This window comes from Anolis carolinensis, chromosome 4 (assembly GCF_035594765.1).
Source record: "Anolis carolinensis isolate JA03-04 chromosome 4, rAnoCar3.1.pri, whole genome shotgun sequence".
Taxonomy (NCBI): Eukaryota; Metazoa; Chordata; class Lepidosauria; order Squamata; family Dactyloidae; genus Anolis; species Anolis carolinensis.
In genome coordinates this window covers 1,492,350-1,506,000 of record NC_085844.1, presented here as the reverse complement: position 1 = coordinate 1,506,000, position 13,651 = coordinate 1,492,350, and the positions used below count along the sequence as shown (strand labels likewise).

The following is a 13,651-nucleotide window of genomic DNA, read 5'->3' as shown; positions in this document are numbered from 1 at the left end:
TCAACCAAGCCCTCAATGGCAGCTTGAACCAGACCCACCATACCGCTGCTCATGACCCCGTGCCCCATTACTTCCCCATCAACTGGTGGGCTTTGAGGGACACATTCCCCCTTGGATGGAGGTAAATAGCCCTGGCCTGCTCTGCTGATGCTCCCCTCTCTTCTTTCTTTTCTTTTCCCAGGAGATGGGTGGCAGCCTATGAAAGCGAGATGAAGACCAGGTTGGTGGAGATGCTGGCCACGTATGAGGAGGTAGCGGCCGAGCTGCAAGAGCTGACCTTCCAGGAAGACCTGAGGATCCTCAAGGGCAGCCGGGTCATTGGGATGACCACCACAGGTGACACAAGAGTTAGAAGAGCCCCCCAAAAGTCATCCAGTGTCAGGGAAAAAATTGTCGCCTTGAGTCAGGTCTCACCTTCTTCTCACTTAAGCATTGGCGAAAGTGGCACCAACAAACGACACCTCAGTCGTAAATTGTCTGCTGATCCCAGCGGTTATACGTTTATTTACAGACTATATACAACACTAAACACCATCACTGTCAGGACTCATGTTCCCTCGGCAAGGGCAAAGTATGGCACGTCCTCTCAGTAAGCCGAGTCTGTTATCAGTGCTAGCAGGCACCTCCCAACATTCCACAGTTCATGATGAATGTTCCATCCACCAGTTGAAACAGAAGTCTTGACCCATTGGCCCTGCAGGCAATCAATGAGGGCTGGCATGTAATTAACTCCTGTGCTGCTGGAAAGATTGCCGGAACACATGGACACAATCCAAACAGCAACTATTTATTTAACATTTCACACTAATAACAACAAACACACTAACAATCCAGTCCAACCCCCTTCTGCCAGGCAGGAAGATACAACCCAAGCTCTCTCAACAGATGGCCATCCAGCCTCTGCTGAAGTGTTTGACTTGTATATGCTGGATTTCATATCAAAAACTCACATCTTGTTTGCTGTTTCATACTCTGTCTTTGTGTCAATAATAATAATAATAACAATGATGATGATGATGATACAAGCCTTGCTCTGTATTAACGTGAGAGCTGGGAAGTTTTTGAGCATACTCAGTTTGTCCCTTTGGGATGCTGCCTAAAAGAGAGGAGGGAGGGAGGAAGGAAGGAAGGAAGGAAGGAAGGAAGGAAGGAAGGAAGGAAGGAAGGAAGAAGATGAATTATGTATTTCAGTGTAATTTCTGGCATGCAAGAAGGGGAAAAAACTCTGCAACTTAGTTGTATGTGCTCTGGGAACAAAGTATTATCCACTTCTGCACCGGCCTCCACCTGCCACGACCCGGTCTCTCCCCTCTTCCTTCCAGGAGCTGCCAAGTATAGGAAACTGCTGCAGAGCATCCGTCCCCAGATCGTGATGGTGGAAGAGGCGGCCGAGATCCTGGAGGCCCACGTCCTCACCTCCCTGACCCCTTCCTGCCAGCACCTCATCCTCATCGGAGACCACCAGCAGGTAAGTATGCGCTGCTCCTCGGAAGTAGCCCTCCTCAGCTCCTCGGGGGCTTCCTGTCCTTTTTTGTCTTTCAAGAATAGCCTTAAAACACTATGGTAAGTAAATGAAAACTGCTTTACTTCAGCAAAACATAAAGTACAGCACACTCAGTGGAATAATGCAAAAAGAAGCAAGGAAGTCTTAGGGCAAGGACAGTCTCTGATAAACTCCCAAATCAAATAGCAGTCTTACTTCAGACAAAGAAACAGCAATAAATCCAGATGCAGACTCGAAGCAGGCATATGGGGAACGAAGGCATTAAAGTCAGTTTGTTATCAGCAAGAGCTGGCTGCACCTCCTTCTGCTTTACAGCCCTGAGTCCTCTCACAGCTGCTAGGGCAGTTCCCAATGACTAGGCTGCATTTCTGGCAGCTATTGTAGCTGAACAACATCTCTGCTTTGTTTTCTTTTGCCTCTCCTGAAATGAGGGTACTTGCAAAGTCTCCTCCTCAGATTCCAACTCACCCTCAGATTCATGAACACTTTCCTGCTCCCCTTCCTTTTCTGAAGAAGAGGAATCCCTAACTCTTTCTCCCAGTCTGCCCAGCCCTTTCATGAAGGTTTCCTTTGGCCTTTTCCAGCTGCGGCCAAAGCCGGCTGACTACACCTTGGAGAAGAAATACCACCAGAAAGGAGGGAAGTGGGCAAGCAGTAGCCCAGATGTGGGCACCACACAGAGAGGAAGCCAGCTTGCCGTTCATCCTTGGCACCAAGTCGAGGAATGATGCAAGGCAATGGTGTCCTTGTCTCCAACCTTGGGGAAATGAGATTCACAGTATCCTAGAGTTGGAAGAGACCCCAAGGGCCATCCAGTCCAACCACATTCTGCCAGGCCAGAAAAGCACACTCAATGCAGCCCTGACAATTTAAATACTCCCAGACAGCAGCATATTCCATTTCTGAACAACTCTTACCGCCAGCAAGTTATTCCTAACGTTTAGGCAGAATCCCTTTTCATGCAATTTAATCAATTACAGTACTCCGTGTTCTCGTCTCATCCTGAAGGGGACTCAGGGCAGATCACAGAACACATATACCACAAACATTCAATGCTATTATACAGACAGGACAGACAACAGATACAGGTGTATATATAGGCATTTTCCCATCTTTGGCATCCTGGAGGTTGTGCTTGATTTCAGCCACAGGGTGGTGCTGTCGAAAAGTCCTGATCACAGATTTCCTCCTTTCTTTTGATTGCCAGCATTTTCTGGTATTTCCTTTTTCTGGTGCCATAAAATACCTCCCCGCTTAAGCAGTACCTAATTTATCGACTCACAGATGTTTTCGCACTGCTTAGGTAGGTAGTGAGCTGGGCTGAAGGTCGGGCGATCACCCCAACCTGGGCTTCAAATTGCTAACCTTTTGGTTGGTAAGAATAAATCACTACTGACCGAGAGATCATGAGTTCAATGCCTGGGTCAGACTGAGTGCCTGACCATTAAGTAGCCCCAGATTGTTGTTTACTTAAGCAACCCGAAAGACAGTTGCATCTGTCAAGTAGAAAATTTAGGGGCTGCTTAAGCCGGGGAGGCTAATTTAACTAATTTACATCACCATAAAAATGTCCAGCAGCCTGCGTGCTGGAAGATGAGGAAGTATTTCATCAAGGACTCGGTGTCACAGTGGATGATGAAGCAGCAGCTCCCCCTGTAGCCAGAATCGAGTATACCCTCAGGAAGCCGGAAGCTGGAATATATTAAATAGCCTCTGTGTCTCTGACTTTGTGTGTGTATGTCAATGGCATCGAATGTTTGCCTGGTATAATAATAATAATAATAATAATAATAATAATAATAATAATAATGCACCCAGTGTGCCCATCACCACCGGGACCACCTGCACTGGTTTCTGCCAGTCTTTGAAGTTCAATCTTGAGGTCCTGATAGCGGTTGAGTTTTTCCTGTTGTTTTTCGTCAATGCGACTGTCACCTGGAATGGCGACATCAATGATCCAAACCTTTTTCTTTTCCACAACTGTGATGTCTGGTGTGTTGTGTTCCAGAACTTTGTCAGTCTGGATTCGGAAGTCCCACAGTATCTGTGTCATACAATAAAATAATAATAATAATAATAATAATAATAATAATAATAATAATAATAATCAGACGAAACCATTGACCTCAGCTGCTGTAAGAAAATCGCACAGACAGACTACAAACAGAGGCACAACTATGTGGCCCAAATGATTCATTGGAACTTATGCCTCAAGTACCACCTGCCAGCAGAAAAGAACTGGTGGGATCACAAACCTGAAAAAGTATTGGAAAATGAGCACGCAAAGATACCCTCACTTGACCCATATAATATGGTTCGGAACCATCCTCTGCTACCAATATGTTTATGAAAAAAGTGTTGGTAATTAGCAGAGTTGCGCAGCGGAAGCGTGCTGGGCCCATAACCCTTGTCACATTTGACAGGGGGTCCCTTCCAACATAGACTTCTATGAGCCCTTTAGACCACCCAATGCTGCTTCACAGATGCTTACAGCCTGGAAGCTTCCCAGTTTCTATTTGTCATTTTTCCTGTTCACTCTGTAATGACTTGTCTCTCTTCAGGGCATGGAAAAGAACGTGTTCTTCGTGCAGCACAGAGAGGAAGAGAGCCACAGCGCCGACTCTGAGAGCTACAGCAACAGGCACGAAGCCGCCTTCCTGGCCTCGCTGACCGGCTACCTCATCAAGCAAGGCTATAGCCGCAGCCAGATCACTGTCCTCACCCCATACCATGGGCAAGTGGTGAGCATCCGCACACTCCTGCGCCAGAAAGGGATGGAGGAAGTGGCCGTCCATGCCGTGGATGACTTCCAAGGAGAGGAAAATGACATCGTTCTCCTCTCGCTGGTGCGAAGCAACAGCCAAGGGAAGATCGGCTTCCTCAAGGACAAGAACAGGCTCTGCGTGGCCCTTTCGCGAGCCAAGAAGGGCTTCTACGGCCTCGGCAACCTGGACGCTCTCTCGGCTGGCAGCCATCTCTGGAAGGAGATCTCTGGCCTGCTGAAGAGCAAAGGCCTTCTTGGGGAGGAGCTCATGCTGATGTGCCAAAACCACCCCGAAACCAAGACGGCGGTCAAAGCGAGTGAGGACTTCAAGGCACTCCCAGATGGAGGCTGTGCGCTCAAGTGCCAGGTGCGGCTGGAGTGCGGCCACCCTTGCAAGCGCCGCTGCCACCCCTTAGACCAGGACCACTGCCGCTACCGTTGCACTTTGCCCTGCAGCAGAGTCCTGTGCGAGCGGAAGCACAAGTGCCCCAAGAAGTGCGAGGAGAAGTGCGGACTCTGCGAGGTTGAAGTGGAGAAGGTCATCCCTACGTGTGGACACAGCCAAGCAATGCCCTGCCACCTTCCTCCTGAGGCCTGGGTTTGTCAGGAGCCCTGCCAGAAAACATTGGAATGCGGCCACCTGTGCAAACTGAAGTGTGGAGAGAACTGCCAAGTTGCTTCCTGCGAGGAGACCGTGCAAGTCACCCTGCCATGCTCCCATGTGGCTGAGACAGAGTGCTTCCGGCAAAAGATGCCCTTGCCGTGCCGGGAGAAGTGTTCGCAGAAACTGGATTGTGGCCACATTTGCCAAGGAAGCTGCCACGAATGCATCGCAGGCCGTGTGCATGCCGCCTGTCGTCGACCGTGCACCAGAGTCCTGCTCTGCTCCCACACGTGCCAGGGCTCCTGCTCTGAGAATTGCCCCCCGTGTAAAAAAAGGTGCCGCAACCGATGCCCACACAGCCGCTGCAATAAGACATGCGGGAAGTTCTGCTTCCGCTGCATGCAGCCTTGTAGTTGGCGCTGCAAGCACCACCAGTGCACACAGATGTGCTGGGAGCTCTGCAACCGGCCCCGGTGCGACCAGCCCTGTGAGAAGACCCTGCGGTGCAAGCACCCCTGCGTGGGTCTCTGTGGGGAGCCATGCCCCAAAAAGTGCCGGGTGTGCCACTGGAACGAGCTGTCGGAGGTTTTCTTTGGAAATGAAGACGAGCCAGAGTCTCGCTTTGTTGTCTTAAAGGAGTGTGGGCATACTTTTGAGGTGCGGGGCCTGGACCGCTGGATGGATGGGGATGGAGACGGCGAGGCCCAAGCCAAGCCCGTCCAGCAGAAGGTGTGTCCCAAGTGCTCAACACCCATCCAGAGCAACCCGCGTTACAGCAATGTGATCAAAGCCACGCAGCAAAGGATCGCGGATATCAAGCAGAAGATGTACGGCACCCGCGAGCAGCTCCAGTTCGGCCAGGCGGCTTTACTGAGCGAGCTGATTGTAATGTCGCCATGCAACCGCTATTTCAAGAAGGAGGCCCTGAAAAGGGAGATTGAGGAGACGGCTTCCCTCCAGAGCCTCAGGGACTACGAAAGCACCGTGCGGCTCCTGTTCTGCCTCCAGCGTCTGAGGGACCAAGCGATGCGCTGCACGAAGGAGCAGGGAAGGCGCCTGGCGGGTGCAGCCGAGGCCCTGGAGTCCTGGTTGCACCGGAGGCAACGTGGAGACGCCTTCGCAGCCCAGCAGCTCAGAGAGTGCCGGAACGAGGTGAAGAGGCTCTCGTACCTGGCCAATGTCTTCGAGCGCCTGACCATCTGCGAGAGGAAACAAATGCCGTCCTCCTCCACGGCAAGAGAAACTGCCGACAAGGCCTTGAGCCTCCTGACTGGGCCAGAGCCCTTCACCGAAGCCCAGGAAGAGGCCCTCCTGCCCACTCTGGAGACTCTGGACCGCCTGATGCCAGCCTCAGGGCCACGACTCTCCCAGGCAGAGAAAGTCTCCATCGAGGAGGCCATGCGTTTTGGCCGAGGGCAATGGTACACGTGTCCCAATGGCCACTTCTACAGCGTGGGGCAGTGTGGGCGGCCAGTGGAAAAGAGCCAGTGCCCCGAATGCAGGACTACCATCGGCGGGCTGAAGAAAAAGGTTCATGCGGGCAATGTCACTGCCAGCCTAACCCTGGAGACTGGCAATGGAGGGAAGGAGGAGGAAGGGAGGCCCCTCAGCAGTATTGGTGACTTGGTCGGTCTTTCAGGCCTTCCCATATCCATCAATGCCACTGACCACCCTCCTGCTGATCTGGGCTCTCCGTTACAAGCCAACAACAGCCAAAGTGAGGCCAGCGGTCAGCTGCCTGGTTTCCTGGTCCCAGAACCATCCTGCCCTCCATACGGCCCTCCTCTCCACCAAGGGGCAAAAGGCACCACTCCAGGCAGGTCCCAGCAGGAGGGCTCTGGGGAGGCTGCCATGGAAGAGACAGCTTCCTTTGAACCGTTGAAACCAGATAACACATGTTTCCCTGAAACAACATCACAGGACTCTTATGAACCCATGGAACAAGACAGCCCAAGGTCCCCTCAGGCCTGCAATGAACCCACCATAATGGACCCCCTTGAACCCAAGGAGGAATACATCCCATGGTCCCCTCAGGCCTGCACTGAACCCACCACAATAGACCCCCTTGAATCCAAGGAGGGAGACAACTCATCATCCCCCCAGGCCTGCACTGAATCCACCACAATGGACTTCCTTGAACCCAAGGAGGAATACATCCCATGGTCCCCTCAGGCCTGCACTGAACCCACCACAATAGACCCCCTTGAATCCAAGGAGGGAGACAACTCATCATCCCCTCAAGCCTGCACTGAATCCACCACAATGGACTTCCTTGAACCCAAGGAGGAATACATCCCATGGTCCCCTCAGGCCTGCACTGAACCCACCACAATAGACCCCCTTGAATCCAAGGAGGGAGACAACTCATCGTCCCCTCAGGCCTGCACTGAATCCACCACAATGGACTTCCTTGAACCCAAGGAGGAATACATCCCATGGTCCCCTCGGGCCTGCACTGAACCCACCACAATAGACCCCCTTGAATCCAAGGAGGGAGACAACTCATCGTCCCCCCAGGCCTGCACTGAATCCACCACAATGGACTTCCTTGAACCCAAGGAGGAATACATCCCATGGTCCCCTCAGGCCTGCACTGAACCCACCACAATAGACCCCCTTGAATCCAAGGAGGGAGACAACTCATCGTCCCCCCAGGCCTGCACTGAATCCACCACAATGGACTTCCTTGAACCCAAGAAGGAATACATCCCATGGTCGCCTCCGGCCTGCACTGAACCCACCGCAATAGACCCCCTTGAATCCAAGGAGGGAGACAACTCATCATCCCCTCAGGCCTGCATTGAACCCACCACAATGGACTCCCTTGAATTCAAGGAGGATGACAGCCCATTGTCCCTTCAAACCTGCACTGAACCCACTACAGTGGACTCCCTTGAACCCAAGGAGCAAGACAGCTCATTGTCCCCTCAGAGCTGCACTGAACCCACCACAATGGACCCCCTTGATGTTGTAGTTCAGCCTGAACCTGAGATTGGGCCCATTCAGCCAGTGATTGTCCCTGCACCTACTTTGTCAGAGGATGCTGGGTTTGAGCCTGACATACAGTCAGAGTTTGGGCCTGAGATGCAGCCAGAGTCTATTTCAGTGGATTCTGGGACCAGAGACAGAATGGTTGCAAGCAGGCATTCTGAACCGCATTCTTCCCCGCTGTCAAGGACAGTTCACCAGGTGCCAGATGGGCATTCTAGTTTGGAGGAGAATGATGTATTTGACAGAAGGGAGGCCATCATTCATGGAAGGAGGGAGCGCGAATGTTTACGAAGGAGTAAACGACTGTTTTTGAAGCATGCTAATAAGTAGTTTTCTCATGAGAAAAACAGTTTTCCCGTGGAAGGATAACCTTGGATTTTCCTTAAATGCCCGGTCCTTTCTCTGCTCGGCAGAGGTGTCGACTTTGCAATTCAAGAGAGAAAGATCTTGCTCCCTGTTCTTGTATGCTTTGCAGCTGTGGATTTTGATTCAAGTTCCTGCCTTTTTTTTCGTGTCAGGAGCAACCGGAGTTGCTTCTGGAGTGAGAGAATTGGCCGTCTGCAAGGACGTTGCCCAGGGGACGCCCGGATGTTTTGATGTTTTACCATCCTTGTGGGAGGCTTCTCTCATGTCCCCGCATGGAGCTGGAGCTGATAGAGGGAGCTCATCCGCACTCTCCCCGGGTGGGATTTGAACCTGGCAGCTTTCAGGTCAGCAACCCAACCTTCAAGTCACAAGGCTTTTATCCCCTAGGCCACCGGGGGCCTTGATTCCACTTGAATGCTCTTGGGACTTTGCCGTGTGGATTTCTAGTACCTTGGATTACACTGGAGTTTGATCCTGCATTTTAGCCTTGTTTCCTGTGGTTTCCAGATTATTTCCTGCCTTGGAATTGGATCTTGTTTGGACTATTCTTGATACTTCTCGTAGGACTGAGTTCGAGTTCTGGTTTTGACTATGATATTTGAGTGACTTTCTTAGACTCTTGCTTAAAGACTTTCAAGTACATTGCTCTTGTGGATTTAACCCATTTTATTGACTCTGAACTTTATTTGCTTGTGCTTACTTATAATCTTCAATAAACAGCTTGTTTGCTTATATTCTGGGCTCCAGTGTGGTTTCAAGGTGCCTATGCAGCCTAGGGGTGCAACACTTGAACCCAAGGAGGAAAACAGCCCATTGTCCCTTCAGACCTGCACTGAACCCACTACAGCGGACTCTCTTGAACCCAAGGAGGAATATATCCCATGGTCCCCTCAGGCCTGCAAAGAACCCACCACAATGGACCCCTTTGAACCCAAGGAGGAAGACAGCTCATCAGCCCCTCAGACCTTCACTGAATCCACCACGGTTAAAAGAGATTGATATGGGTTTTTTTCTTGATGTCTTAGGCCTGTTCTTGGGGTTATTTGGGGTGCTGATTCAGAACACAGTATTGGATGGACCACATGAGCTCTAGTTTCTTAGAAATGGTCATCATAGTTTTCTATGGGCAAGCAGATGGCGACTGATAGATGGCCTGTGTTCTGTATCCCAAAAACTAGATCTGATAGCGAGAAAATGGCACCTATTCTGGAGTCTGTGTTGGGAAATCATCCTGGACTACTCAAGTCCAAATGTAGTTAGATAGATTATAGAGTTAGATTGAGGGAATCCTTTCCCTGTTTCCAAAGCATGCCTAGACAGGCTTCACTGTGTTTCATTCTATCCTGTGTACGTCACATCCTTTACATTGAAGTTAGTAGAAATGTGAATCTTTAGGGACACTAACTTCCCATTGGTCAGAGTGTCTTTTATGGCCCCAATAAACTGGACCATGCGGTTGGAACCATTTTGGTTCTCTCTTCTTCCTTTGTTCTTCAAGCTAACAAGCAGCATCCTGCCATCTCTCCTGGCAAGATGTAACTATGTAGATGTTTGTTATTTTTCCTTTCTTATTTTTCCTTAGAAACCAGTCTATAGTAATCTAGACAGCTCCCAAGCCTTTCTATCTACAATGGAGTTCTTTTTACCTGAATAAATACTTTTGAACTTTTATTGAGACTCTGCAGTCCATTGCAATCCTAAAAGGCTTCTCTTGCTCGCCAGTGTAAGTAACTGTTGCATTTGAAAGCTTTGCTTTTGCTACTCTGCTGATTTTGGTGGAATCTCCCCCAGAGAGGGTTAACAACAGTCTGCAGGTCAAATATACCTAGAAACAGGACTAACATCTGTCTGGTGCAGAGTTTGGATATGGAATTTAGACCACAATAAAATGAGAGGGCATGGCCTGGTGAGCATTATGCCAACCATAATTAATCAAAGTTCCAGATTAAAAATTCACCAGAGAAGCAAAGACATAGGACAGAGGCGTTTATTGCATCTTGGCCAAGAAGCAATGATTGTGAGCTCCTGCTCCAAAATTATAAGCATAAGAACATGTTCTCTCCAGAACGGTTTATACAATCAGGGCCCCCATTGTTACAGTTTGAATTGTCCTTCTTCTGTTTCTGGTTGGCAGCACTTCAATGACATGCCTGGAAATCCCGTCTCAGTCAGGCGGGGAAGGCTCTCTGGGCAGAGAAGAGTCTCCAAGAAGTGCTGGCATTCCAGGTCAGCAGGCGTCCAGGATGATGGGATTATGAGACCCAGGCCCTGGAGAACAATGAAGCTGGTCTCTGTAGTCTTGGCTTGGGCTAGGTAAACGAAGGTGCCTGCTGAGGTGGATGTAGTTGGGCTATTGACTGAGGCTAAGGAGCATTCTTGGGTCATCGCTCTGTGGCCTGAGCCAAAGAAATAGATATTTTACATTCAAGAATAAGATAGAATAAAAGTACAGTCTATACATTTCAGACTTGGGAAATGTACAAGGGTTGAATGTAAAGTGATGCCTCCACCTTCGTTACTTGGGTTTGGATGGGAATATTTTTAATAAATCAAACGCAAAAATAATCCTTAGAATGTGCTCTTTAACTACCACTACTCCAGACAATTGGATACATTTCTGCCAAGGATGAACAAGTTTTCTGAAGCCGTCACGGAAGAAGTCGACACTGTTTCCGCAACCGGCGTCTCGCAGAACCCATGGTGCACAGATCTTCCGATAGCCAAGCAAAGCAATCATGTGACCCACATATTCTTGTGAAATGCCTGTGATGCTTGAAATTTCTCTCTGAGTGATATGACGATCCTGAATCAATCTGTCAACCTTTTGCTTGTGAAACTCGGTGGTTGCTATCAGAGGACATCCAACTCTTTGTCACGCAAGTCCGATGTTCCCACCTCAACATCTTTAAACTTACTTGCCCATTGATGCACAGGACTCACATCAACACAATCGCCATAAACAGCTTGCATTCTCTGATGAATCTCCTTTGGGGTGACACCTTCTGCTGTCAAGAATTCAGTGACTGCACGTTGCTCAAGTTGCATGTCTGCGCAGGGTTCCATACTTTGCATTTTAACAACACAACTGTTCAATGCTCAGGCTTCCCGCCAAATGGAACTGTAGAGGAGACTCTACTGAACAAGCCAGGACCTGCCGCAGACCAGGATTGCCACCTGTTGAGGAGTTACGAAGGGGGAGGCATTACTTTTCATTCAACCCTTGTATCTAACTGGATAAAAATTATACAGCAAGGAATGGATATAAGTTTTGGCTTAGGATGTCTAAGCAAGATTATGTCTTTTTCCAGACCAGCCAGATAAAGGATGTTGCAATGACCCAGAGTCTCCTTTTGTTTCTAAATCACACCCGAGGCTGTTTCTCAAGGTGAAACAATACGTCAGTGATAGAGGTCAATGTTTCTTTTCCCAGAAGTAAAATAGAACATGTTTAATTGATGTATAGGAATAAAGATGGAATAAAATATCTTCTATCTATACACATAATACAAGTGAAAAATGTGTATGTGTGTATGTGGCGGAGGTGTCCACTTGCACAGACAGCCTCTGTTAGATCCCAGCCAGCCAGGGCACCAGGGCCTGCCGTGTTTCAGGACTTGCACTTTGACACAGATAATGCTGAGGATTAGACTGACATTTCACCCTCCACGGAGGGGCCTTTGGAGCTGCCCGAAGATACTGGCTCTGGAGACTTCCTAATTGGGGAAGACTCTTCTATTCCTCCCTCGCAGATAGAGCCAGATGTTGCTGAGACGCCTGGGAACGGGGTTTTTAATCGTAGAGATTTTGTACATTTTGGAATGTATCAGCTACTGCACTCTTGTGGATTTGCCTGATGTGCTCTGGCTCATTGCAGCAGCAGAAAAGAAATAGAAACTCAATTAGTGCTCCCCATAAGCTTGCCATCTTTACGTCTTTCACACAGTTTTATCCCATACCCAAAATCCAATACAGCCTAGCTATAATTTGCAGACTGGAAGCGTAAAGTTTTGGAAGTCCGTCCACTTACAACATGAGGGACATGAAGCTTTTGTTCCAGTTCAATTGTTACCAACAACAACTATTCCCTGTGCTGCCTGGGTGGGTTGATAAACGGTTAAAGTCCAAAACATCTGTTGTAGTGACTGTTTGCAAAGATGTATTGAGTTAATGCCTATGAATTGCTGGAACGTTTGCAGGAATGCTATTATTATCCCTATTATTTAGCACAGTTGTTCTCAATCCATTTGTATTTTAGAATGTTTTTATGAATGTTGATGTAAGTTAATAATTTTTAATCTGATTTATAGTGTATTGTATAATGTTTATATGTGTGTTTATTGTAAGCCGCCCTGAGTCCCCTCTCGGGTGAGAAGGGCAGGATATAAATGTTGTAATAAATAAATAAAACCAGAGAGAGAAGTGCAAAACAAGGGGTCCGCCGGAGCCAGAGACTGGCAAATAGAAGGGATAATGGTTATTGTTCCCATGGGAAAGTTTTGGGAGTTTGTACTCCGTAAATTCTGAACAGTCCGGAATCTGATAAAACTGGATTTTCTTGCGGTGTCAACGTTGCTTTCTTGGAGAGAGGTTTTCTCCGTCTCCAGCTCTTGTTTCTTTCCAAGCCAAGTTCCAGTCGGGCCATGCCGTGCAGCTTCTCTCGAGTAGACCTTGACTTTATTTTGGTTGTTTTTCCTCGTTCCTGTTTCAAGTTTGCCTCAGCCGTGACAACCTTGCTGCCTTGATTGCTACGAAGTATTTCCAGTGGATCGAACTCTGTTTCTGCCGGCCTTGTTTCTCTGCTTCAACTCATGGACATTTTGATTTCTTTGGAGAGCTATCGAGTTCTCATTGTGGATTATAATATCGGACCTTTCCCTTTACCCATTTGGAACCACCATTGACTCTCTAAAAAGAACTATTCCTTGTTCAGACTCTATACCTAACTTCCTTTGGATTTATAATTGCTTTAATAAAGATATAGTGTGTTATATTGGCTCTTGTCTGGTTTTCGAGTGCTCATGCTGCCTTGGGGTACAACAGTCTCCCTCCTGCCTCCACAAACAGCTCTAGTTCCCCCTGAGCTGGAGACACCCAGGCCCTCCCTCCACTGACATGCAGGTTATTGTGAGCTCCATGAACATGTCACTCAAACCCTGCTCCGCAAACACCATTCTGCCCCCCACCCAAGCGAAGGCTTTCATGCGGGGACAATGTCCTCCTAGGTGTTCTGTTTTTCCTTCAGAATGGTAGGTTTGCCTATGTCCATTACAACAAATAAGTTGTAATTTAGCATTTAATTGGTAAGAATTATTTTGATGTGTTTTAATCTATGTGTTTTCATAGATGTGTTGAAATGGCTTTACGTTTTTGCTTATGCATTTTCTCTACATTGTGCTCGACCTCGAGCCTGGAGGAATGCCGG

At 48.6% G+C, this 13,651-nt stretch overlaps 1 protein-coding gene across 1 annotated transcript in view; it reads left to right on the top strand.

Annotated features, from left to right (window-relative positions):
* The window catches only part of LOC103282138 (NFX1-type zinc finger-containing protein 1), a 48,652-nt gene extending 35,435 nt beyond the window's left edge, over positions 1–13,217 (top strand). The window contains exons 12-15 of the mRNA XM_062979322.1: positions 182–336; positions 1,323–1,468; positions 2,089–2,220; positions 4,066–13,217. Of these exons, the coding sequence (XP_062835392.1) occupies positions 182–336; positions 1,323–1,468; positions 2,089–2,220; positions 4,066–8,193 (4,561 nt within the window). The 3' untranslated portion in view covers positions 8,194–13,217. The remainder of the gene's footprint in view (positions 1–181; positions 337–1,322; positions 1,469–2,088; positions 2,221–4,065) is intronic.
* Positions 13,218–13,651: the final 434 nt, after the last annotated feature.